At 38.7% G+C, this 27,990-nt stretch overlaps 1 protein-coding gene and 1 pseudogene across 12 annotated transcripts in view; one reads left to right on the forward strand and one right to left on the reverse strand.

The window, feature by feature from the left end:
* The window catches only part of USP34 (ubiquitin specific peptidase 34), a 282,857-nt gene that overhangs the window by 56,173 nt on the left and 198,694 nt on the right, over positions 1 to 27,990 (forward strand). For 8 of the 12 annotated variants that reach the window (XM_054244928.2, XM_054244930.2, XM_054244931.2 and 5 more), the window contains exons 3-8: positions 3,813 to 4,233; positions 13,150 to 13,200; positions 13,399 to 13,548; positions 21,025 to 21,092; positions 24,010 to 24,202; positions 26,151 to 26,212. In XM_054244928.2, coding sequence (XP_054100903.2) covers positions 3,813 to 4,233; positions 13,150 to 13,200; positions 13,399 to 13,548; positions 21,025 to 21,092; positions 24,010 to 24,202; positions 26,151 to 26,212 — 945 coding nt within the window. Of the gene's footprint in view, positions 1 to 3,812; positions 4,234 to 13,149; positions 13,201 to 13,398; positions 13,549 to 17,811; positions 17,931 to 18,038; positions 18,137 to 21,024; positions 21,093 to 24,009; positions 24,203 to 26,150; positions 26,213 to 27,990 lie in introns of those variants that run through there. The other 4 variants (XM_078349248.1, XM_078349250.1, XM_054244932.2 and 1 more) reach the window with 3 other exon arrangements.
* LOC118147577 (U6 spliceosomal RNA) lies at positions 19,315 to 19,402 on the reverse strand (annotated as a pseudogene).

Consider the following 27,990-nt stretch of genomic DNA (forward strand, 5'->3'; position numbering starts at 1 on the left):
ATATTGGCCAGGCTGGTCTCGAATTCCTGGCCTCTAGTGATCTGCCCACCTTAGCCTCCCAAAGTTCTGGGATTACAGGCTGAGACGGTGTACCAGCCCAACACTCAAGTTTATGACCTTTCACTTTGCTTTTGTTTGTTTTTTTGAGTTGGAGTCTCTTCCTCTGTTACCCAGGCTGGAGTGCAGAGGCATAATCTCAGCTCACTGCAACCTCCACCTCCTGAGTTCAACTGATTCTCCTGCCTCAGCCTCCTGAATAGCTGGGATTACAGGTGTACTACTACAGCCATCTAATTTTTAAATTTTAGTAGAGATGGGGTTTCACCATGTTGTCCAGGCTGGTCTTGAACTCCTAACCTCAAGTGATCTGTGTGCCTCAGCCTCCGAGAAGTGCTGGGATTACAGGTGTGGGCCACCACACCTGGCCTGACCTCTTCTTCCTTTTAACCCGATTTTTTCTAAACATCAGAGGAAGAAGTTGTTAATCAGAAGAACTGTAGGAGAAATATTTATTTTATTTATTTTTCTTCTTGTGGGAATTATGATACTATAGAATTATAAAGCTGGAAGAGGCCTTAGAGGTAAAAATAAAAACCTTTTTATTTCATTTTGCCACAGATAAAAAAGGTGTGATTCATTATTTATATATTTCTGTGTGACAGAAATACCCCAAAATCAGTACTGTATCTTAAAACGGCAGTAAACATTGATTATCCTCAGAGTTTCAATGGGACAGGAATTTGGGAGTTCTTTAGCTGTTTGATTCTGGGTCAGGTTTCTCATAATGTTTTAGTCAAGGTGTTGGCCAGGTGATAGTCATATAAAGGCTTATGCGGGGTTGGAGGACATACTTCCAAGTTAGCTTCCTTTAGATAGTGATCAAATTAGTGCTGGTAGTTTTATTTTTTTATTTTATCTTATTTATTTATTATTTGTGAGACAGTGTTGCTCTGTCACCCAGGATGGAGTGCAGTGGCATGATCTCGGCTTACTGCAACCTCCGCCTCCTGGATTCAAGTGAGTCCCTCAGCCTCCCAAGTTGTTGGGGCTACAGGCATGTCCCATCAGGCCTGGTTTTTTTTTATTGTTTGAGATGGAGTCTCGATTTGTCACCCAGGCTAGAGTGCAGTGGCATAACTTTGGCTCACTGCAATCTCTGCCTCCTCTGTTCAAGCGATTTTCCTGCCTCAGCCTCCTGAGTAGCTGTTATTTTAAGCGCCCTCCACCATGCCTGGCTAATTTTTGTATTTTTAGTGTAGATAGGGTTTCACCATGTTGGCCAGGCTGGTCTTGAACTCCTGACTTCAGGCTATCCACCCATCTCAGCCTCTCAAAGTGCTGGGATTACAGTTGTGAGCCACTGCACCCGGCCTCAGTGCTGGTTGTTTTGTTTTGTTTTTGTTCTTGTTTTGAGACAAGAGTTTCACTGTTGTTGCCCAGGCTGGAGTCCAGTGGCATGATCTCGGCTCACTGCAACCTCTGCTTCCCTGGTTCAAGAGATTCTCCTGCCTCGGCCTCCCAAGTAGCTGGGATTACAGGCGCCCACCAGCACGCCCAGCTAATTTTTGTATTTTTAATAGAGACAGGGTTTGACCATATTGACCAGGCTGGTCTTGAACTCCTGACCTAGTGATTCGTCTCCCTCAGCCTCCCAAAGTGCTGGGATTACAGGGTGAGCCACCGCACCTGGCAGTGCTGGTTGTTAATGGGAGGTCTTGGTACTTTCTCATGTGGATTCCTCTTTAGGCTGCTTGAGTATTTTTCTGTGATAAGTGGCTTCCCCTAGAGTAAGTGATCCAAAAGAGAGCATGACAGAAGTGAGTAAAAATAAGTAAAAAGAAGAGCAAAAAGAAGTCTTTTATGACCTAGTCTCAGATGTCACACATTGTCACTTCCACCATATTCTATTCACTAGAAGTGAGTCCCATTTACACAGAAGAATATCAAGTAATTTGTGGCTGTACTTCAAATTCACACTTGGAGAAATAAAATTATTTCTTTATGATCATACAGGGAGCTGGTGATCTATTCAGACTACAATATAGATGTTTTGATTTGATGCTGTTACTAGGTGTAGATTATAAATTATAGTTGCTTAGCTGTCATCTGTCATTGGATACAAGTATTATTAGAACTAGGTACTTGTGTGTTTATTATTTACCTATTGATTCACCAGAGCCTTCCCTGCCTTTTTTTGAGATAGGGTTTCACTGTGTCACTCAGGCATGGTCACGGGTCACTGCTGTCTTAGCCTCCTGGGCTCAAGCCTCCTTAATAGCTGGGACTACAGGCACAAGCTATGATGCCTAGCTAATTCTTTTATTTTTTATTTTTGTAGAGACGGGGGTCTCATTATGTTGCCCTGGCTTGTCTTTAACTCCTGGATTTCCAAAGTGTTGGGATTGCAGGTGTGAGCCACTGTACCTGGCTGAGATCCTTTTAATTATCTACATATGCCAGGCATTGTGTTACTAACTGAACATGTATAAGGAGAACTGGATTTGTTTGTAGTACTTCTTTTTTTTGAGACAGAATTTTGCTCTTGTTGCTGAGGCTGGAGTACAGTGGCACAATCTCGGCTCACTGCAACCTTTGTCTCCCAGGTTCAAGTGATTGTCCTGCCTCAGCCTTGCGAATAGCTGGGATTACAGGCGCCTGCCACCATGCCTGGGTAATTTTTTTTTGTATTTCTAGTAGAGATAGGGTTTCACCATGTTGGTCAGGCTGGTCTCGAACTCCTGACCTCAAATGATCCACCTGCTTCAGCCTCCCTGAGTGTTGGGATTAAAGGAGTGAGCCACTGCACTTGGCCAATGCTTTTTTTTTTATTTTTGGAGACAGCATTTTGCTGCTGTTGCCTAGGCTGGAGTGCAGCGAAGAGATTTCGGCCCACTGCAGCCTTCGCTTCCCAGGTACAAGCGATTCTCCTGTCTCAGCCTCCCAAGTAGCTTGGATTACAGGCATGCACCACCATGCCCAGCTAATTTTGTTTTTTTTAGTAGTGACAGGGTTTCTCTATGTTGGTCTGGCTGGTTTCGAACTCCCAACCTCTCTGCCCGCTTTGGCCTTCCAAAGTGCTGATCCACTGTGCCTGGCCTGGTTTTATGTAATGTATATAAAATATATAATTTTTACAGGAGTGAGAGAGAGTGTGTGTGAGAGAGAGAGAGAGAGAGAGAGAGTGTGTGTAAGAGAAAGTGTGTGTGTGAGAGAAAGTGTGTGTGTGAGAGAGAGTGTGTGTGAGAGAGAGTGTGTGTGTGTGTGTGTTTGTGTGTGTGTGTGTGTGTGTGTGTGTGTGTGTGTTGTTCCTGAAGAATTTTGCCAAATAGTGCACCCTTCCCAAGTAGCCTTCAGGGACATTAATTTACAAATGTGGCTGTTTTATTGGTTGACAACAAAACCCCTTATATTAAATAATCAGCTGGCTTTACTAATAAGATATTTTGTTAGAGCCAGTTTCCTAATAACTTGATAAACATATACTGAGTACTCAATAATGGAGAAACAAAATGCCGCAATTCGTGTTTTTATTTATTTGTTTATTTAAAAAAATAGTAGTGTAGACGGACAGATAAATTCATAAATAAAACTGAAGATAATAGCTGTAAACCTAACATGATGAGTTTATACTGCCTAGAATACCAGTTGTTGTTGCGATGCTATCTTTGATACTAAGGTGTGTACCCCAGCAGGTAGGAAAAAATAAAAACAAGTCTAGAAATAACTTAGTATTTGCCGACTTTTTAAAAATATTATTAAAAAAATACAACTGCTGTATTATTAATTTATTGAATTTTTTTTTTCTCTTATAGGCAATGTCTATGCTGCTTCAAGGAATATAAGCATTTGGAGATTTTTAACCAAGTAGTGTGTGCACTCATTAACTTAGTAATTGCCCAAGTTCAAGTGCTCCGGGACCAGCTTTGTAAACATTGTACTACAATTAACATAGATTCTACGTGGCAAGATGAGAGTAATCAAGTAGAAGAACCACTGAATATAGATAGAGAGTGTAATGAAGGAAGTACAGAAAGACAAAAATCAGTAGAAAAAAAATCAATCTCTACAAGAATTTGTAATCTGACTGAGGAGGAATCTTCAAAGAGTTGTGATCCTTTTAGTTTATGGAGTACAGATGAGAAGGAAAAACTCTTACTATGTGTGGCAAAAATTTTTCAAATTCAGTTTCCCTTATATACTGCTTACAAGCATAATACTCACCCTACTATTGAGGTATGTAAAAATAGTGTGAATTTTGATTAGTATCAGGTCTTAGCTTGACAGTCCATTTCTCACTGATAAATATGGTTTTGCTGGTGGAAAATCATTATTGTCACCAGAGTTATTTCATGTTTCTCCAGAACATTTCTTTAGCATTTTGTGCTGAAAATTTGCTTGGCGTAGTTCATCTTATCAAGGAAAGATTTATACATCGTACTCAGAAATTAAACTGTTACTGAACTAAACATTTTACTGGTATAGATCTATGCTGCTTTTATGACTTTTAATCGGTAATAGTTGAGGGAAAATAAACACATGGAATTTTAAATTTCATTCTTAGAAGCAATCTGCAGACCCGAATTTGCTTTCATCAAGAAAAAAGCTTATCATATTATCTGTGATTAGTAATTTCAGATAATAGCATTTTCTTTTGTAAGTTAAGATGCTTGCCTCTATTGGTGATATTTTTGCAAGTATTTTCAAGTATTAGCAACCTACCTTAGACTTACTCAGGTAATATGATTTCTTTTTAGGCATAGTGGAAGTTGAGATAATTATTTGGTAATATATTAATGACTTAACCCAACAGTGGTTTATTATTATTCACGATTCTCACAGGTGGTTCCTTTGCTAGTTTTGTGTGGACTGAGTTATGCAGGTGAATTTACTTTGAGAACTGGATAGGTAAGGTCGGGGTCTGACTTGTGTGTCTGGCAGTTGGTACTGGCTATTATTATCTGAGACTCCTCTTATTTTTTTCCACATGGCTTATTTTCCACTCAGGTAGATTGGCTTCCTTAAATAGTAGTCTTAGCTGTGCTCTGGGAAGGCAAAAGTGGAAGCTGTAAGGCTTCTTTTATGGTACAGCCTTTGAAATGACACAGTATAATTCTGCCATATTCCATTGTACTGCTTTTTGTTATTTGAAGCAGTTCCCAAGGGCAGTCCAGATTTAAAGGGGTAGTGAAGTAGACTCCATTTCTGGAGGGAGGAGAGAGAAAATTTCGTTTTATATCTTATACATTCTGTTTCCTGTGCATCCTGGGATATGAAGATCTGTGGGCATTAGAAAATCTTTTTTTTTTTTTTTTTTAATCTGCCTCTTTTCTCTAGCTTATTTGTTCTGTAACCTCTATACTTCTCAAAACTTCTCTTTCTTCATCTGGAAAATAATAGTCCATTACTGGGATATTTACACGTCAAATTAAGACTTACTTGAAAACATAGCTGAGGGCATACATTTTCCCTCTTAGATTTCTTTGTAAGGATATTTAAAATCAGGTGCTCTTGGTTTCTCAAGTAACCCCCTTGGTCCTCTTCCAAGTTCTACTTCCTGTCCTCCTTTCTCTTCTTTTCCTTACTGGCTTTTTAATAAACTTTCACTCACTCCTGCTCTGAGGGAGAAAAAAAAGAGTATTTAAAATCAGATTTGGATATAAATTCTCGAAGATGTGTCTTAAAATTTTTTGTTTTAAAAATCAGATTGTGCTGTCACCTTAGCCTATGATCTTCAAGTGTAGAAACCATTAAATAGTCTCTTACATGATATAAAATATATTAAATACTCTGAAAAAGTCATCTCAGAATCTTATTCAACAAGAGTCCCATCAGGCAAACTTGAAAATTGTAATCTTATAAACACCGTCTACATAGTGCTTTAGTGTCTTAACTTGGTAATTGTAAGATGCTAAAAATAGTTTGGTTAGGGACTTAGATATGTGAAATTCATACAGAAGTAATTTTTTGCCGGGTGCGGTGGCTCACGCCTATAATCCCAGCACTTTGGGAGGCTGAGGCGGATGGATCACGAGGTCAATAAATAGAGACCATCCTGGTCAACATGGTGAAACCCCGTCTCTACTAAAAATACAAAAAATTAGCTGGGCATGGTGGTGCGAGCCTGTAATCCCAGCTACTCCGGAGGCTGAGGCAGGAGAATTGCCTGAACCCAGGAGCGGGAGGTTGCGGTGAGCCAAGATGGCTCCATTGCACTTCCGCCTGGGTAACAAGAGCGAAATTCCATCTAAAAAAATAAAAATAAGAAGAAATAATTTTTTAAAAATTTGTTAATGTCCCAGCACTTTGGGAGGCCGAGGCGGGTGGATCACGAGGTCAACAGATCGAGACCATCCTGGTCACATGGTGAAACTCCGTCTCTACTAAAAAAATACAAAAAATTAGCTGGGCATGGTGGCACGTGCCTGTAATCCCAGCTACTCGGGAGGCTGAGGCAGGAGAATTGCCTGAACCCAGGAGGCGGAGATTGCGGTGAGCTGAGATCGCGCCATTGCACTCCAGCCTGGGTAACAAGAGCGAAACTCCGTCTCAAAAAAACAAAAAAAAAAAAGAAGAAAAAAAAATTTGTTAATGATACAGAACTATAAGCAATACTGAATCTGCTCCTTTGTTCCTAAAATCAACTCGCTCATCAGTGTTTTTTCTTTCTGATTTTCAAAAATCGTAATCTCTAAATGTAGGCATAGTCTTGTACTTTGTTTTAAAGTTCATTGTTATTCCTGTGCTTATTTTATGCTACTGCTTGGGTGAAAGCAATGGTTTCATGAGGTTTTTGAGGTAAAATTCTAACAAAAAATACCTATAGAATAGAGTAAAAGAGTGATAACTTCCTTATACCACATTCTATTAATATCTTAGATGTAGTGCCTCTTTAATTTTTTTTCTTATTAGTTGTTTCCCAGGTTTCTGTTATCTTATTAATGATCTGTTACAAGTACTCTATTTCTAGTTTCTATCCCAATGGCCGTTTAATTAAATGTGGTAATGGTCAATGTTTCAAATGGTCTTAGATCAAAGACTTGGTAGCATACATGTTATAAAAATTATATGTATATGTTTTTGTGTATATACACAATTATTTTAAAGCGAACAAATTACTATGAAATGCAATACAGCTTACTAGAGATTTTTATCCCACTTTTCTTTGAGGAAGTAGTCCATTTAGTGTTTTCCTTGTCCTGCTGTGCTATACTTTCTCAAGCCTTTGATCTTGGTTTTTAGTTAATATTTTTTAAAGAGGTACAACATGGCCAAACTTCTTAGAGGGCCAAGATTCAAAACTGATGAGTTAGCATTTTGATGGCTGTGTCTTTAGAACCTACTCAACACTTTATTTTATAGAAAAAGCAACTGGCCTAGAGAGATTAAGAGATTTGATCGGGCATATTGCTGAAAAGAGTCCTAGAATCTAGGTTTTTTTCCTACTACACTACTATATCATTTTGAAGTAATTACTGTATTCTAAATAATATGGGAATTTGGAGCCCATCCTTTTCTGCCTCCTTTCTTTCTCCTCTTTCTTACTGTCCTCATCAAAACTAATAATATTTTAAAAGCTTAAGTAATTGGACAAAAGTAATATTAATTCAGGATAAAAATGGAGAACGGCCTAGTTGATTTTATTTTTTTTACCCCTGAGAGACAGGGTCTTGATCTATCTCCCAGTCTGGAGTGCAGTGGTGTGATCGTAGGTCACCATGACCTTGAACTCCTGGGCTCAAAGTATCCACCCACCTCAGCCTCCTTAGTAGCTTGGACTCAAGGCACTCACCACAGTGCCTCGCTACGTTTATTTTTATTTTATTATTTTTAAAGAGATTTTAAATTTATTATGTTTTCAAGGAGTTTATCTGTGTTACTCAGGCTGATCTCCAACTCTTTGCCTCAGGTGATCCTCCTGCCTTGGCCTCCAAAGTGCTGGGATTATAGGCATGAGGCCTTGCTATGCTAGTTGCATTAAAAAAATTTTTTTTGAGACGGAGTTTTTGCTCTTGTTACCCAGGCTGGAGTGCAATGGCGCAATATCAGCTCACTGCAACCTCTGCCTCCTGGGTTCAGGCAGTTCTCCCGCCTCAGCCTCCCTGGTAGCTGGGACTACAGGTGCGCGCCACCATGCCCAGCTAATTTTTGTATTTTTAGTAGAGACGGGGTTTCACCATGTTGACCAGGATGGTCTCGATCTCTTGACCCCATGATCCACTTGCGACGGGGTTTCACCATGTTGACCAGGATGGTCTCGATCTCTTGACCCCATGATCCACTCGCCTCGGCCTCCCAAAGTGCTGGGATTATAGGCGTGAGCCACCGTGCCCGGCGCTAGTTGCATTTTTTTAATCCTGAATAAGAATGTATAATTCTGTGAAATGAGATATTGCCATAGTGTTGTAAGTTTTTTCCTACGTAAAAGGAAAAAGGTAATAAAAATGATAGGGCCAGATGCAGTGGCTCACACCTGTAATCACAGCATTTTAAGAAGCTGAGGCAAGAGGAACACTTGAGGCCAGGAGTTCAAGTCTAGCCTGGGCAACATAGCAAGAGCTCGTCTTTACAAGATAAAAAAATGTAGCTGTGCATAGTAGTATACATCTGTAATCTCAGCTACTTGGGCGACTGAGGCAGAAGGATCACTTGAGCCAGGAGTTCAAGGCCGCAGTGAGCTATGATCATGCCTCTGCATGACAGAGTGGAACCTTATCTTAAAAAAACATTTTAAAAGTGGAAAGGAGAGAAACCACTGCATTTATGTTAAATATATGAATGGTATGATCAGACAGATGAAATATACGTGATTTTTAAATTTTTGAATTAGGGTCTTCCTCTGTCACCTAGGCTGGAGTAGTACACTGGCACATTATGGTTCACTGTAACCTTGGCCCTCCTAGGCTCAAGTAATCCTTCAATTTCCCAAGTAGCTGGGAATACATGTGCATGCCCCCTGCCTGGCTAGTTTAATTTTTTCTTTTTTAGATGGAATTTCGCTCTTGTTTCCCAGGCTGGAGTGCAATGGTGCAGTCTCTGCTCACCACAGCCTCTGCCTCCCAGGTTCAAGCAATTCTCCTGCCTCAGCCTCCCAAGTAGCTGGGGTTACAGGCATGTGCCAACACGCCTGGCTAATTTTGTATTTTTAGTAGAGATGGAGTCCCTCCATGTTGGTCAGGTTGGTCTTGGGAGCTTCAGGTGATCCACCTGCCTTGCCTTCCCAAGTGCTGGGATTATTGGTGTGAGCCACCATGCCCAGCCTAGTTTTTAAGTTTTTTTGAGGAGGGAAGGTCTTGCTCCATTGCCCAGGCTGGCTTCAAACTCCTCGCCTCAGGGAATCCTGCCTGTCTCCCACAGTGCTGGGATTATAGACATGGGCCACCATGCCCAGTCAATTTAGTATTTTTTTTTTTTAGAAAATTTCCAACATTGTGCAGTTATCAAGGCTAATTCCAACATCACCAGCTTCTTTTTAAGCAAAAATTTTATTTCAGACCTTTTGTTCTTCATGGCTTGATCATGGAGCCACATTTGCTTAATTATACATAGAATTGCCCTTCCTCTGTAGTTACTCATTTATTTTTTTTTTTCTCTCTTAATCAACTTTCTCTGCTACAAATAGTATGGGATCATCTCATTTAGTAAATGTGAGGTTTTTGAGGGGAAAAAAACCACAATTTAAAATCGTTGATTGCTAGTGCAAAGAAGGCTACTCTAGGGAAAAAAATAAATAAAAATCAATGATAATTTTATTAAGGCCTTTCTCAGAGATTACCTAAAATAAGAGCTTTTGAAAAGTATTGTTAATTCACCTTTTTTACTTTATTTTATTTTATTACTATTTTGTTTTAAGATGTTGCCCAGGCTGGAATGCAGTGGGGTGATCTCAGCTCACTGCTCCGTCCACCTCCCAAGTTTAAGTGATTCTCCTGCCTCAGCCTCCCACATAGCTGGGAATACAGGTGCCTGCCACCACACCTGGCTAATAATGTTCTTGTATTTTTAGTAGAGATGGGGTTTCACTGTGTTGGGCAGGCTGGTCTCAAACTCCTGACCTTGTGATCTGCCCACCTTGGCCCTCCTCCTAGTGGTGTTCTTAGCGTTTTTTTAACCTATAGATCTGTGTTAATTTTTTATATACTACTTTTAAAAAGGGATTATAACATTCTAGGATACTAGCTTTATATATTCAGATTAGAAATATAAAGTGATAAAACAGTTCCCCTGAATCACCAAAACAGATGTATGTAATCAAATCTGAATAACAGTGCACATCAGAATAGAACTCTGTTAGAAGATTTCTTAACTGGGTCCATGCTTAGGCACAGTTTGACTCTAGTATTCTAGCATGGTTTACCTGGTCTGTGATTCTGTATTTAACAGTGCCATAGGAGGTCTTAAATTCTGGACTTTTTGAAGACCATGAAAAGATTTGTTGAAACTAACATAAAGTTTTACCTCTGGCCCCAGTGGTCATAACTAGGAGTGGATTTAGGAGGTTCAGTACACTTACTTTGAGAATTGATTTCTCTAAGGACATTTTGCTTTATTTTGAAATGTGCTGAGTTCTGTGTGATTGCTTTCAATCAATGGTTTTCAAACTTTGTTTCAACAATGGAACTTAAATGTCTAAAATAGGTGATGGCAGTGAATGAATGGGTTTCTTTGGTAGCTTTTTTCAGATGAAAGTTTCTAGGTAGCTTTTTGACCATAAAAGCAATATTTTCTCCTCCCTTCTTCTTCTTCTTCCCTCTTTCTCCCTTCCCTTTCTCCATTCCCTTTTTCCCCTCCTTTTCCCTTTCGTCTTCCCCTTCTCTCTCTCTCCTCCCTTTCCTTCTGTCTTCACCCTCACTTTCTTTCTCTCACCAGGTCTCACCCTGTCACTCATACTGGAGTGTAGTGGCATGAACATGGCTCATTGCAGCCTAGACTTCGTGAGTTCATGCACTTCTCCTGCCTTAGCCTCCTGATTATCTGGGACCATAGGCATGTGCCACCATGCCTGGCTAACTTTTTAATTTTTTTAGAGAGATCGGGTCTTTCCCGCATGTAAGAGACTGGTCTTGAACCCCTGAGTTCAAGCAGTCCTCCTGCTCCAGCCTCCCAAAGTTCTGGGGTTATAGGTGTGAGCCACCACACCCAACCTAAAAGCAGTATATATATATATTTTTTGAGGCAAAGTCTCGCTTTGTTGCCCAAGCTGAAGTGCAGTGGCATCATCTCGGCTCACTGCAACCTCTACCTCCTGGGTTCAAGTGATTCTTGTGCCTCAGCTTCCCTAGTAGCTGGGATTACAGGCATTGCACCACTATACTGGCTAAATTTTGTACTTGTTTTTTTTGAGATGGAGTCTCACTCTGTCGCCCAGGCTGGAGTGTAGTGGCGCAATCCTGGCTCACCACAACCTCCACTTCCTGGGTTCAAGCACTTCTCTGGCCTCAGGCTTCCAGGTAGCTGGGATTACAGGCACCCACCACCATGGCCGGCTAATTTTTGTACTTTTAGTAGAGACAGGGTTTCACTATATTGGCCAGGCTGGTCTCTAAACTCCTGACCTCAAGCTATCTACCCACCTTGGCCTCCCAAAGTGCTGGGATTACAGATGTGAGCCACCGTGCCTGGCCTCAGTGTGAAAAATACAGAATATACAAAATGCAGACTAAAAGGCCTTTGAACTTCTTTTTGTCTTCATTTTCTTCTCAAACACATTAACAAGTTCAGATATTTCCAAACATATAAAAATTATGAACATCAGATCATAATACATTCTCCTTTCAAAAATGTAACACAGCTGTTTTGTTTGCACATAAGATTCTACCTTATTTTTATTTATTATTCTTTTTTAGAGACCGGTTTTTACCATGTTGGCCAGGCTGGTCTTGAACTGCTGGCCTCAGATGATACGCCCTCCTTGGCCTCCCAAAGCGCTGGGATTACAGGCATGAGCTGCCTTGCCCAGCCCCAGATTCTACCTTGTTTTTAGACATCCTTTTAAAGATGTAACCTGTATACCATAAAAATCACTGGATTAAAGTATACAGTTTATTTATAGTAGATTTATAGGGTTGTGCAGCCCTCATCACATTCTAATTTGAGTATTTCCTTTTTCCATCTTCCCCCAAAGATCCTTCATGCCCCTTTCACTTTATTATTTTTAAGAGTTACTTACTACTCTGGAATTGTTATGCCACCATTAATTTAGTCATCACATTGATGGATATCAGTTGTTTCTAATTGTGGGTCAATGAGCATTGTTACATGTATGTTTGCAGCACTACTATGATTAGTTCCTTAGGACAAATTCCTAGAATTGCTGGGTCAAAGGGAATGTGCATTTTAAATATTGATGAATATTGTCAAATTGCCTTCCAAAAAGTTTATACAAATTTACATACTCACCAACAATGATGACTGCTTTTAGGCAGCATATATCTTAGGCATGGAAAGCACATTGTGGAACTCTTTAGTAATACTTACAGGGAGTTCCGGAACACCGTTTCAAAACCCATGAAAAAGTTTGTTGAGAAACTTTTCAAAACTCAAAAACCATTTAATGATAATATATTTTTATCAGAAGTACCTTGGTTTTTATTTTAAACATTGCTTTTTTTTTTTTTTTTTTTTGAGACAGAGTCTTGCTCTGTTGCCCATGGTGGAGTGCAGTGGTGCAAAATTGGCCTACTGTAACCTCCATTTCCTGGGTTCAGGTGATTCTTGTGCCTCAGCCTCCTGAGTAGCAGGGATTACAGGTGCCCGCTGCCACTCCTGGCTGATTTTTGTATTTTTAGTAGAGATGGGGTTTCACCATGTTGATCAGGCTGGTCTCAACTCCTGACCAGTGACCCACTGGCCTTAACCTCCGAAAGTGCTGGGATTTTAAACATTGATTTTTAAGACAAGATTGCTTAATGTTTAATAAGTCAAAATAGTATTTAGTATATACTGTGCAATGATTTTTTTAAAGAAGGACTAAAGTACACCTTGGAGTTGAATCATATAAGCTTCAGTTAGGAGTATCACTGTTTATGAGGAGCAATTGCAAAATCTGTTTATTCAGTTTTTATAAAATCAATCTTGTGTAGAATTGCATTTTTTAAAGATTAGTAATTGTAACCTAATTTTATTTGCTTTTTTTTTTTTTTTTTAAATTAGGATATATCAACTCAAGAAAGTAACATATTAGGGGCATTCTGTGATATGAATGTAAGTGTTTTACCTTTTTTTATTCTAACTTTTGTGGAAAATTTTATTTTTTTTTAACAAAGCCTTCCTCATCCATATGTTTTTATCTGTTTATGAGTCTTTTCAGTTTGTCTCATCAATATCTCTTCAGTATTGCTAATAAGATAAAAATTATTCTTATGGTTTCAAATAAACACTTGTTTTCTTTTATTTTCCCAGGATGTAGAAGTACCATTGCATTTGCTTCGTTATGTATGTTTGTTTTGTGGGAAAAATGGCCTTTCTCTCATGAAGGATTGCTTTGAATATGGAACTCCTGAAACTTTGCCATTTCTTATAGCACATGCGTTTATTACAGTTGTGTCTAATGTAAGTATTGTTTTGAATTGATCTTAATCTAGGGAGCAGTGTCTAGCATATCAGTAACATGAATTTTTATACTCTGAAAAGGAAGGTTTTGAGTGATTTCCACGTATACTTTTTTTTTGACAAAATGAGTACAGAAACCGTTTTAATGGTCTTTATTAAGATTATAATTTGAATAAAATTAAAAGTTACCTGTTTTAAAGCTAAAAAGGGTCATGAGTATAATTACCTATTATCTAAATTATGAGATAAGTGACTGCACAAAACTTTAATTTTTATTTTTTAATTGTAATAATTTTTTTTTTTTTTTTTTTTGAGAGAGGGTCTCACTCTGTTGCCCAGGCTGCAGCTTTGACCTCGTGGGTTCAGGTTGATCCCCCCACCTCAGCCTCATGAGTAGCTGGGACTACAGGTTAGCCACCACCATGCCTGGCTAAATTTTTGTACTTTTTTAAGAGACGGTTTTACCATGTTGCCCAGGCCATTTTAAACTTACTTTCCCTGGGATTCTGTCCTGGTAAATTTTTTAATTTTTAGGCTTTTGGTTACTGTTAATGATGGTTGCTTAGGTTACTATTATAGTATGCCTGAATTATCTCTGTATTACACATGAAGATAAAACATTTCGTCTTGTCTTTGAAAAGGAGTTAATTCTGTATCCTTTGAATGTCAGTTACTGTGAAGCACAGTAGATACAGAAAGATACGTTTTAATACCTCTATATTAAAATTCAGCCTTTAATAACCTATTCTGGTCATTATTTAAAAAACTGGCAAAGCAAAAGTTCAGTGTACCTTTACCAAACCCTGAAATCTTGTGTAATGGAATTACCTTAGTTAATAACTAATATTAGATAATTTTAATTATAAAATAAAAATATTGGATGAAAAGGGACTCAACCAAATATTTTGTTGCATTGCTTCCAATGATACGCTCTTTGCAGTGATGCAGTACATGGGAAAGAATACTGACGTTACTGAAATTTCAAATAAATGATTAGTATCAAGGTCATTTTTAGTTCAAAAATTGCATGCTTTTTGATAGGTTGAAAATATTGCATATAGTAGTACTAGCATGTAGGTTAATAATGTAGCTTTTTTTTTTTTTTTTTGAGATTGTGTCTGGCTCTGTTGCCCAGACTGGAGTGCTGTGGCACAATCTTCGCTCACTGTGACCTATGCCTCCTGAGTTCAAGCAATTCTCCTGCCTCACCTTTTCTAGTAGCTGGGACTACAGGCATGTGCTACCATGCCTGGATAATTTTTATATTTTTAATAGAGATGGGATTTCACCATGTTGGCCAGGCTGGTCTCAAACTCCTAACCTCAGGTGATCCTCCTACCTCGGCCTTCTGTAGTGCTGGGATTATAGGTATGAGCTGTACATGATCTAAGCCTTAATTTTTTTTAATTTGCAAAGCAGGAATGCTGATGGTATCCATGTACCTTAGAGCATTGTTGTGAGTTTTAAAATGAGAAAGATTTTAAGCTCATAATGTTGCAGTTGACATATAAAATATGTAGTGACTGGTGGCTTTTACTAACTTTTGCTGTTATTACATACTTAAGTGATCCTGTTATTCTGACTGAACTTACTTGTTTGATAGGAAGTTTTATGCAGTTTGACATTCTCTTAGAAAAATATCTCAATTTAGTGAACTGATGCTGGGACAACATTTTTATTTTACACTGTAATTTTGGAGAGGGCATATAATTTTGAAATTTGAAACTCAGGAAATTATAAAAGGATTTATTTAATCAGGAATATTATATAAACCTGGATTAAACTGTAATTCTTGAATTTATTTGTACTAAATTTTGGTTAACGGTGTAGTATGAAAGGCTTGTTAAATACTTTATTATATCTTTAAAAGTTATTGTTAACAAGCGTTTTATTCTTTTTTTGTCTGTTTTTTGAGACAGTCTCACTCTGTCACCTAGGCTGGAGTGCAGTGGTGTGATCTTGGCTCACTGTAGCCTCCACCTCCTGGGATCAACAATTCTCATGCCTCAGTCTCCTGAGCAGCTAGGGTAACTGGTATGCTCCACCACACCTGGCTAATTTTTGTATTTTTAGTAAACATAGGTTTTTGCCATGTTGTCCAGGCTGCTCTTGAACTCCTGAGCTCATGCGATCCTCCTGTGTCAGTCTCCCAAAGTACTTGGATTACAGGCTTTAGCCACTGCACCTGGCCTTTGTTTTGTTTTGGTTTTGGTTTTGAGAGACATGTCTGCTGTGCAGTAGCATGATAATAGATAACTGCATCCTTGATCTCTCAGGCTCAATGAACCTTCCATGTCAGCCTCCCAAGTATGTGGGACTGCAGGTGTGTGTCACCATGCCTGGCTAAATTAATTTTTTTTGTAGAGATGAGGTTACACTGTTGCCCAACCTGTAAAGTTATCCTTCACTAAACAGAAAGGTTTAGGCTTAGATTGTGTTTTACCTTTTTTTCAGCCTTTATATGTCTGCTAACTGGTGGGTTGTTGTCAATCTGCATAGTTTTCTTTATGTTGCAACTCAACTGAGGCCATTAAACCAAAGTTAACATACTGTTTAATAACCTGTTTTTTGAACACTGTAATACTATAATCTGTATTTGTTACATTTCTGAGAATAGTAACTCAATGAAGTAACTCTCTGGTGTTTTTTTCTCATAAAAATATTTTAGATTGGTTCTCTGCAAGCTATTTTTTCATATAGTTAATATTTTAGTGTACATAAAGAACATACAGTTCTTTTTATTTATTTCATTGTGTAGAGTTTTTCTAAAAGGGCTGGTGATGTTTGAAGCATTAGAAGTTGTGGCATGATTTCTGACAGTTTTTGGAGTCTTGACCATTCTTTCTAAAGTTTATGTGAACATTTAATGGTCTATTTAAACAATGAAAATAGGCAAGTCTGCATTTGAAATACTTCAGGGCCTTTAAATTTCAGATTTTTCCATGCTCGTACGGATTATTATAAAACACATGAATTTTTCCTAGGGGAAATTCTACCACACCTGACTAATTTCTTTGTACTTTTGGTAGATACAGGGTTTCGCCATGTTGGCCAAGCTGGTCTTGAACTCCCTACCTACAAGTGATCTGATAGCCTTGGCCTCCTAAAGTGCTGGGATTACAGATGTGAGCCACCATGCCTGGCTTGTTGAATATTTGTAATGACTAATAGGAATGAGCACCTTTTCATAAGCGTATTACTTATTTGGGTATTATTTGTGAAGTATCTGTTTAGATCTTCTGCCCATTTGCAAAATTGGATTGTCTACTCTTTTCTAACTGATGTTTGGAAGTTCCTTATGTGTTTTAGATAGAAGTCTTTTGTTTGGTATATGTATATATTGCCAATATCTTCCACTCTCTTGTTGCTTTTCACTGTCATGTTTATGAACTGTTATCAAGCTTCATATTGTATAAATTGTCAATGTTTTTCTTTATGGTTAAAGTTTTCATTTTTGGTTGAAAAAGCCATTTTTTTTTTTTTTTTTTGAGATGAAGTTTTGCTTTTGTTACCCAGGCTGGAGTGCAATGGCGCGATCTCGGCTCACCGCAACCTCCGCCTCCTGGGTTCAGGCAGTTCTCCTGTGTCAGCCTCCTGAGTAGCTGGGATTACAGGCACGCGTTACCATGCCCAGCTAATTTTTTGTATTTTTAGTAGAGACAAGGTTTCACCATGTTGACCAGGATGGTCTCGATCTCTTGACCTCATGATCCACCTGCCTCAGCCTCCTAAAGTGCTGGGATTACAGGCTTGAGCCACTGCGCCCGGCTCGAAAAAGTCATTTTTTAACTCTGAGGTCATGAAGATACTTTCCTGTATTCTGCAAAGTTTTTGTTTTTTAAAAAATTATTTTTTCCTGCCTGCCTTGGTCAGGAAACAAGTATTATTTCTTTACCATTCATATTTTCATCTATTCAACTGCAGTAAATTTTTTTTCATAGTGTCGGGAAGGGATTAAGATTCATTTTCTTTTTCATACAGATACTCAGTGTTCCTAACACTGTCACAGACAGCCATTTTTTCTTTGTTCTATCGTACCACTTTTGTTGCCCAGGTTAGTCTTGAACTTCTGGCGTGAAGCAGTCCTTCCATCTCAGCTTCCAAAAGTGTTGGTTACAGGTGACTCATGGTGGTGCCTATACTGAGCAAAATCAGATGTGTTTATGTGCATGGGTTTGGGCTCTCTGGCATAGTACATAATTCTGTTTGCTTAATTTTGTGCTGTTTTACCCACTTCCTTAATTACTGAATCTCTATAAGAAGTCTTGGTGGCCGGGCATGGTGCCTCACACCTGTAATCCCAGCACTTTAGGAGGCTGAGGCAGGCAGATCACCTGAGGTCAGGAGTTCTCGGGACCAGCCTGACCAACATGACAAACAAGGTACAGAAAAAAAAGTGTTGCTATCTGGGAAAGCAAGTGCTATCTCCTTGTCGTTTTTCTCTTTTCTTCTTTTTTTCTTTTCTGAGATTGTCTCACTCTTTCACCTAGGCTGGAGTGCTGTGGCACTATCTCAGCTTACTGCAATCTCTGCCTCCTGGGTTCAAGCAGTTATCGTGCCTCAGCATCCAATGTAGGTGGAATTACAGGTGCGTGCCACCATGCCTGGCTCATTTTTTTGTTTTTACAGTAGAGATGGTTTCACAATGTTGGCCAGGTTGGTTTTGAACTCGTGATCTCAGGTGATCCGCCTACCTTGGCCTCCCAGGGTGCTGGGATTATGGGCCTGAGCCATTACACCTGGCCTCTCCTTGTATTTCTAGTTGTGGCTCTTCTCAGACCCTTGTGCTTTGAATCAGTTTTGTAAGTTCTACACATAAACGTTTTTGCATTACACTGAATCTATAGATGAACTTGGGGAGAACTATTATCTTCACAATAAATATGACAAATATCTCCTTATTTACATGTTCTTTAATTGATTATTTTCCAGCTTTTTATGTAGAGGTATGTATGTTGTTAGGTTACCCCTAGACCCATGTTAGTTTTGATATTGTTGTTAAGGGAATCTTTTTTAAAACTTTTTAAAAAAAAAATTTGTTCCTGGTGTGTAAGGAAAAAAAAAACGTAGGGTGTTGTGTGTGTGTGTGTATATAGGTGTATGCATATTTATTTATATTAGCTTTCTAAGCAGCAGTTTTGTTAAACTATAATTTCAGTGTTTATCTGAAAGTTATTTTGGATTTTCTAGTTATACAATTAAATTATCTCAGAGTAGTATCATTTTTAATTCCTCCTCTCTAGTCCTTTGACTTTTATTTAGTTTCTTACTATATTGTACTGTCTAGGTCCTTCAGCTTAAGTAGAATTAAGGCTTTCTTGTCCTGTTCCTAGTTTCAGAAGGCAAAGTTGTTAACATTTCACCATTAACATATTTACTTCAGAATTTTTATAGATATCTTTTATTTGATTAGAGTGACTCCCTACATTCTGTATTCCTAATTTTTTTTTTTAAATTGTTTTTTGTTTGTTTGTTTGTTTTGAGTCAAGGTCTCACTCTATAGTTCAGGGTGGAAGTATAGTGACAGGATCTTGGCTCACTGAAACCTCCACCTCCTGGGTTCAAGCGATTCTCCCATCTAACCCTCCCAACGTTCTGGGACTACAGGCTTGTGTCACTATGCCCGGCTTATTTTTGTATTACTTTTGTAGAGATGGAATTTCGGCAGTGTTGACCAGGCTGATTTTGAACTCCTGACCTCAAGTGATCTACCTACTTTGGTCTCCCAGAGTTCTGGATTATAGGTGTGAGCTACTGCACCTGTCCAAATTCATTTTCTTTTTTTATTAAAGAGGCCATGCTAATCTTTTCTGTATCCTTCCAATTTTAGTATATGTGCCGCTGAAGCGAGCACTCAAATTCGTTTTTAATTTGTATCTCCTGCCTGTGTCAAGTTTCAGTATCAGAGTATTTTGTTTGGTTAAGATTTTTATTCTTAATGTTTTTGAAAACAAAACTATTATAATGTCTTCATGTTTGATATATAAATATGTTGGAATATTGTGTAGAAAAAAAGGAAATGTAACTTATAATTCAGTCGCAGTTCTAATAGTTATAGTAAGAGCTTATTCCATTAAATACTTGTTGATAATGTAATCAGTGTGTGACTGTAAAATATATTTACTTCATATGGATTTTGAAGTCATGAGAAATCATGGGTAATTTGAAATTTTTTTAGGAACAAATGATGAGATGATTAGTTGAAAATGAATATGGTGACTGGGCGTGGTGGCTCAAGCCTGTAATCCCAGCACTTTGGGAGGCCAAGGTGGGTGGATCACGAGGTCAAGAGATCGAGACCATCCTGGTCAACATGGTGAAACCCCGTCTCTACTAAAAATACAAAAAATTAGCTGGGCATGGTGGCGCTGTACCTGTAATCCCAGCTACTCAGGAGGCTGAGGCAGGAGAATTGCCTGAAGCCAGGAGGCAGAGGTTGCGGTGAGCCAAGATCGCGCCATTGCACTCTAGCCTGGGTAACAAGAGTGAAACTCCGTCTCAAAAAAAAAAAAAAAAATATGGTTTATTAAAAAACAAATACAGTGCCTTGTATTTGGGGATGATACTAGTAACACAGGGATACAGAGAATTATTTAGTAAGAAAATACTTTGAAAGATGGTTTTTTTCTTTTCAGCAAGAAGCTAAGATTCATTTTTCAGATAGACTGTGTAAAATGAGATATATGAAATATATAGGTTAAATTTCCTGTTACATGTATAATTCTGTTTTGTAGTATACTCTTTTCATAATTGATAATATCTGTAATTTTAGAGGCAGCAAAATACTGCCTCTTTTTTTTTTTTGAGAATGAGTCTCGCTCTGTTGCCCTTGCCTGGAGTGCAGCGGCCTGATCTCAGCCCACTGCAACCTCCGCCTCCTGGGTTCAAGTGATTTTCCTGCCTCAGCCTCCTGAGTAGCTGGGACTACTAAAGGCGCATGCCACCACGCCCAGCTAACTTTCATATTTTTAGTAGAGACTGGGTTTCACCATGTTGGTTATGCTGGTCTCAAACTTACGACCTTGTGATCTGCTTGCCTCAGCTTCCCAAAGTTCTGGGATTACAGGTGTGAGCCACCACACCCAGCTTTGTTTTGTTTTTAATTTGTGACAGAGTCTTGCACTGTTGCCCAGGCTGGATTCAGTGGTACGATCTCGGCTCACCACAACCTCTGCCTCCTGGGTTCAAGCGATTCTCTTGCCTCTGCCTCCTGAGTAGCTGGGACTAGAGGCATGCGCCATCATGCCCAGCTAATTTTTGTATTTTTAGTAGAGACGAGGTTTTACTATGTTGGTCAGGCTGGTCTTGAACTCCTGACCTTGTGATCTGCCCACCTTGGCCTTTCAAAGTAATGGAATTACAGGTGTGAGCCACTGCACCCAGCCAGTGCTCTTGTTTTCAATTAGTTTAGTGAAAGACATATGTATTTACATTTTCATTAGACATTAATGTTGTTTTTATGTTTCTTATATATAGATTAGAATATGGCTACATATCCCTGCTGTCATGCAGCACATTATACCTTTTAGGACCTATGTTATTAGGTAAGTATATCAAATCTCTCTTCCCAATTATCAATGTAATATATTTAAACAATTTATAAACAGTTATATTGCTTGTAAGTCACCTGTAGTCATAATCTCTAGAGAAAATTTCAAGTAACAGTTTGGTATATAGTATTTTTAATACACATATATGGATTTTATATTTAATGTTTAATTTTTATCAAGTTATGTTGGACTTTTTTTTACATGAGTGTATAAAAAGAGATTAATAATGGTTATCTCACTGTATTTTCAGTCAACAAATACGTAGTAAGTGTCTGTTAGGTTCTAGGTACTGAGGATATAGTAAAGAAGAAAACAAATTGCAGAAATCTCTGTTCTTGTTCAATCTATTTACAAAAGAAGTAAATGATACATTCTTCTACATCAGAAAGTGATAAATATTATAAGATAAATAGCAGCAAAGGTGGATTGAGAGGTCTAGAGTGTGGGTTACAGTTTAAATATCGGGAAAGGAAGGTCTCATTGAATGGGAGGTGACGTTTGAATTTTATAAGTCTCAACCTAAAAAGGAAGCCTAAGAAGTTGGAGAAAGCGTTGTATTGATTAGAATTAGAGTAGGAACTATGAAGATTCTGCATAGTTTATTTCTTGACATTTATGAGAGTATTATACTTTTTTTCCCCTCATTTATTCATTTGCAGAGGTTTGAATGTCTCCCTTTTTCACAGTACTGCTCAACTTTTGGGAGACAATGTCAGGCAAAGAGTTGGATAGTGATATGAATGCTGTGTGAGTAAGTTAGTGTGGTACAGAGGGAGTATTTGGCCTTTCTGAAAGGTGGTATCTGAAGGACATGAGTCAGCTATTCAAGTGATTATCAGAAAGATGTATTGTAGAAGCAACATGTGAGTGTAGGCTTTGAAGTTAATGTATGACAAAAGAAACTAGAAGCAGATTGGTGTGGAGAATAATGTGTAAGGGGATATAATTATGAGGTTGGAGGGATAAGCAGGGACGGAATATTCAGGACCTTGTAGGCCACTGTAAGGAGGATAGATTTAATTTTTTCAGTGGGACTCTGCTGAAAGCTTTTTTGCCGCTGTTTCATGATTTTTTTGGCCTTTAAGTATCATAAATATAGGTTGGCCAGAATAGAAGCTAGGAGGAGACCAATTAAAAGGTTAATGTATTAGTCCTGGAAAGAAAATGATGATTACTTATGGTGGGATTGTTAATGATTATGTTGAAAATTGGATAAATGTAAGTGAAAGTAAAATCAATAAGACTGGTCATTATAGGGTATAAAAAAAATTGTAGTTTGGGTGACATTCAGCACCCACCTGCATTTTTTATTTGTACTGTGGATTTGATCACTGAGATATGAAAATCTGGGAGAATTTAAAGACAAGACATTGAGATGCCTGTGGGACATTTAAGTGGCCCTGACAAATTGGGAGTATGAACTTGTAGAACAGTTTCATTAATTTAAGAGTTGTGAGTATAAAGATGGTATTTAAAAACCACAGGAGTTAATTAAGCCACCTGAGGAGAGCATACTGGAAAAGAATAGAGGTGAGCCTAAGATAGAATTCTGTATCAGTTGGTTTTGCTGTGTAAGAAAACATCTGTCAAAATTTAGTGGCTTAAAAACAATAGCTGGCCAGCCATAGTGGCTCATGCATGTCATCTCAGCACTTTGGTATTGGGAGGGGGGAGGATCATTTGAACCCAGATGTTATAGAGCGGCCTGGGCAACATAGCGAGACTCCATCTCTGTGCAAGGGAAGAAAATAGCTCGGTGTGGTGGCACACTTCTGTAGTCCCAGCTACCAGAGAGGCTGAGGTAGGAGGATCACTTGAGCCCAGCAATTTGAGGATGTGGTTAGCTCTGACTGAGCCATTGCACTCCAGTGTGAGTGACAAAGCAAGACCTTGTTTCATAAAAAAGAAAAAATAAAAACAATAGCCATTTATTGTTTCTCACAGTTCTCAGGTTGGCTAGGCAGTTTTGTTGATCTCTGTTGACTTGGCTGAAACTGGATGGTCTGGGTTAGCCTTTTTCACACATTCTGTGATTGTTATGCTGATTGGTCTTGTAGGGTGAGGGGGAATATTTGTTGTTGTTGTTGTTGTTTTTTGGAGATGGTGTCTTACTGTCACCCAGGCTAGAGTGCAATGGCGTGATCTCAGCTCACTGCAACCTCCTCCTCCTGGGTTCAAGCAATTCTGCCTCAGCCTCCTGAGTAGCTGAGATTACAGGTGCCCACCACTGTGCCTGGCTAATTTTTATATTTTTAGTAGAGACGGGGGTTTCACTATGTTGGTCAGGCTGCTCTTGAACTCCTGACCTTGTGATTCACCTGCCTTGGCCTCCCTAAATTCTGGGATTACAGGTGTGAGCCACTGTGCCCAGCTGAGGGGGAATCTTATACATGTCTTACAGTTGGCTTCATGTCATTTGGAGCATCAGGCACTTATCTTTGATTCAACAGACTGACCTTGGGTTCTTGTTTTAGTGATGATAAAGATGCCAGTAAGAGAAGGCAAGCTCAAAGGCTTTTGAAGCTTCTCCTTATGTCATGTCTATTAATATCTCATTGGCCAAAGCAAGTTATATTACAAGGCCCAGATTTAAGGGTGTAGAAATAGATGACACCTTTTGATGAGAGGATTGGCTAAGTCACATTGCAAAGAATTGTACATATAATGATGGGAGGAATTTGTGGCCGTTTTGTAATCCATTACAGGCCTTGAGAAACATTAATGTTGAAAGGTTGGGCAGTGGAGAATGAGTCTGCCAGAGGTTAGACAGGGCCTGAGAGGAAAACCAGGGGTTTGTGGTTTTTGGACACAAAAAAAGGTTAATGCTTACAATGTACATTTTAAATCATTGAGTGGTCTTTAGCAATGCTTTGTGCATTTTTATGTATTTTCTATTTCTGAATCATTTCAGGTATTTATGCAAGCTCTCTGATCAGGACTTACGACAGAGTGCAGCTCGTAACATGGCTGACTTAATGTGGAGCACAGTGAAAGAACCATTGGATACAACATTATGCTTTGACAAAGAAAGCCTAGATCTTGCATTTAAGTACTTTATGTCACCCACTTTGACTATGAGGTTGGCTGGATTGAGTCAGATAACAGTAAGCTATATTTGCTTTATTTTTGGTCATTTTTTATTTGCTTTCTGGTCTGTCATAATAATACTACCCTCTGTGGAGCACTTCATATTAGACATTGTACTGAGTATTTTACATGGATTACTTTGTATGTTCTTTATAAATAATTTCTGTGTTTCCCATATTTTAAATATGAAGAAGTCTTGAAGCTTAGATTTATAAGGATTTATACCCTTGGTCCATTTGATTCTGGGTCCAACTCCATTTTGTTTTTCTCCTCTTAAACTATTCAGGTTCTTATATTTACAGATGTTTTGAGAAAGAAAAATAACTGGTGGGGTTTATAAGCAATTGTTTAATTTTTCAGATGGAAACCATAGATTATTGGGCTGTAGGCCAAATTTTACTAAATGTTTGTTTTGAACAATTTTAAATACTATTTCTAAATAATGACAAAATAACATCTGTATTCTTGGCTTCTCTTGGTCAGGGTGTAGGAAGAAGGCCTGGTATCCTTGAGTCTGTATTCTTGCATAACAACAGTCTGTTCAAACTAAGTAGTTAACTATATCCTTTGGAATGGATATGCCTTTTCTGATTTCTTACAGTCCCCATTTGCTTTATTCTTTGACTTTTTTTTTTTTTTTTTGAGATTGAGCCTTGCTCTTTTGTGGCTCACTGCAACTTCTGCCTCCTGCGTTTAAGCTATTGTCCTGCCTCATCCTCCCGAGTAGCTGAGACTATAGGCGTACACCGCAACACCCAGCTGATTTTTTTTGTATTTTTAGTAGAGAGGGGGTTTCACCCTGTTGGCTAGGCTGGTCTCAAACTTCTGACCTCAGGTGGTCCACCCACCTCGGCCTCCCAAAGTGCTGGAATTACAGGCATGAGCCACCGTGCCCAGCTATGTTTCTGTATTGTTTTTGTTTTTATTATTTTTTGAGACAGAGTCTAGCTTGATAGCCAGGCTAGAGTGTAGTGGCATGATCTCGGCTCACTGCAATCTCTGCCTCCTGGGTTCAAGTGATTCTCCCGCCCCCCGAGTAGCTTGGACTATGGATGCCTGCCATCACCCCCAGCTAATTTTTGTAGTTTTAGTAGAGACAGCGTTTTACCATGTTGGCCAGAAGGGTCTCAATCTCCTGACCTTGTGGTCTGCCCACCTCGGCCTCCCAAAGTGCTGGGATTACAGTTGTGAGCCACTGCGCCTGGCTGTGGTTTTTTTTTGTTTGTTTGTTTTGTTTGCTTTTTTTGGTAGTGTAGTCACACTGAAAATCTGAAATAGCTAGAGTTTACTTATGTGCGTATTGGGTTTCATAAATATAAAAGATACTTGTTGACATTGTCCCAGATAAATTCAATCTTAAATGGGTTTATCTAGGAAGCCTTTCTTGAAACTTTCGTCTTTAATGACATATTACTGGCTCTTTTGCTTTAGATGATGGTTGTTGTTGTTTTTTAACTCACTCAGCTTTGTTTTATCCAGTGTACTTAGTGTAATAAAGAATAAATATTATTCGTGGAATGAATTTAGGTTTTTTTTGTTGTGTTTTGTTTTGTTTTGTTTTTGAGATGAACTCTTCCTCTGTTGCCCAGGCTGGAGTGCACTGGTACAATCTTGGCTCACTATAACCTCTACTTCCTGGGTTCAGGTGATTCTCATGTGTTGTACTATGTTGGCCAGGCTGGTCTTGAACTCCTGACCTCAGGTAATCCACCTGTCTTGGCCTCCTAAAGTGCTGGGATTACAGGTGTGAGCCACTGCGCCTGGTCCTTATTTAGTATTTTGGTATAACAGAAATACTTTTACTAATTAGGGAGCGTGTGTCTGATTATGTCTTATATTTTATAGTGTTAATCTAGTTATTGTGATCTACATAAATCAATCGTTTACCATGTTTCTTAATACTTGCTGACATGCAAGGATAATTTTTGAAAAAATAAAAAACCTTAATTTCTTTTTTAATCATAGAATCAACTCCATACCTTCAATGATGTGTGCAATAATGAATCATTAGTATCAGACACAGAAACGTAAGTAGGAGCATTAATTTATATATAAGTATACTATTTTAATGTACAACTGTTTATATGGTAAATTGTAACTTTTGGATTTGAAATTTTTACTAGAAATTCTTTGCTCCATGAAAATTTGTATAGTCTTTGTCAACCTTTCAGAACATTGTGCTGTCTGTAACATAACTCTTTCTCCCTCTTTTTCTTGAGATAGGATCTTGCTCTGTTGCCTAGGGTGGAGTACAGTGGTGGGAGCATGGCTCATTGCATCCTCAAGTTCCCAGGGTCAGGCAGTCCTCCCACCTCAGCCTCCTGGGTAGCTGGGAGTACCGGTGCATGCCAGCATGCCTGGCTGATTTTCATATTTTTTATAGAGGCATTTGTTGCCCAATCTGGTCTTTACTCTTGGACTCAAGCCATCCACTTGCCTCAGCCTCCCAAAGTGTTGGGATTATAGGCGTGAGCCACTGCATTTGTCCACATTTCCCTCTTTAAAAAGCATATACCAACATATAGTACTGTTTGTCACAATATATGAAAACATGCTATTTATACTGGAGAATTCAGTCTGAAAGAATGTTACTGATAGCTCTAAGAAAGTATGCTGTCTTAATCCAGGCTGCTGCAACAAAATACCATAGATTGGATGGCTTGTAAACAACAGAAATTTATTTCCCATAGTTCTGGAGGCTGGAAGTCCAAGATCAGGTTGTTGCCAGCATGGTCAAGTTCCGATGGGGGCCTTCTTTTTGACTGTAGACTGCCATTTTTTTGTTTTATTTTCCATGGTGAAAAGAGGCAGAGAGCTCTCTGGGGTCCCTTTTATAAGGGCACTAATCCCATTCATGAAGGCTCTACCCTCATGACCTAATTATCTCCCAGAGGCCCCATTTCCAATAGCATCACATTGGGAGTTAAGATTTTAACCTACGAATTATTGCAGAGGCACAAACAATTCAGCTCATAACACACACTAGTTGTAGAAAAAGAAAAGACCTTATTCAAGATCTTATTCAGTACATTTTATGGGGAAAAACCAAGTTAATGATGCCGATATATGAAAAAAAGTAGTTTTTATAGACTTCTTGGGTTCTGAGAAATATATTTATTCCATTTAATTTTTCATCTAGTTTAGAAATCAGTTTTTAAAATCTCAGTAGGATAGAGTATCTTCTCCTTGAACAGAGTTGGATAGCTTTATTAGAAAATTGGGAATTAGTCCGGGCACGGTAGCTCACGCCTATAATCCCAGCACTTTGGGAGGCCATCCTGGTCAACAAGGTGAAACTCCGTCTCTACTAAAAATACAAAAATTAGTTGGGTATGGTGGTGTGCGCCTGTAGTCCCAGCTACTTGGGAGGCTGAGGCAGGAGAATTGCTTGAACCCAGAAGGCGGAGGTTGCGGTGAGCCGAGATCATGCCATTGCACTCCAGTTTGGGTAACAACAGTGAAACTCCGTCTCAAAAAAAAGAAAAAGAAAAAAGAAAATTGGGAATTAAATTTATGAGTCATACTTTAGTGTAACTTGATCTTACTACTGCTCTAAGGATCTAATTTCAGTTGAACCTAGGTCTTCTTGAATTGGAAACCAGAGACTATATCTGTTGACTCTTTACCCCTTCAGGCTACAGAGTTCTTATTCTCCCGGTTCTTTTTTTAAATGATATGGTTTTTGGATTTATCAGCATATGAGTCATTCATCTCTGGCAATATTCTTTGTCAGTGGTCCCCTTAAAATGTGTTGCCCAGGGTTTTTCATTACTTTATAAATTCTGGATTATATTAGAAGTGTTAT

Source organism: Callithrix jacchus, chromosome 14, assembly GCF_049354715.1.
Source record: "Callithrix jacchus isolate 240 chromosome 14, calJac240_pri, whole genome shotgun sequence".
Taxonomy (NCBI): Eukaryota; Metazoa; Chordata; class Mammalia; order Primates; family Cebidae; genus Callithrix; species Callithrix jacchus.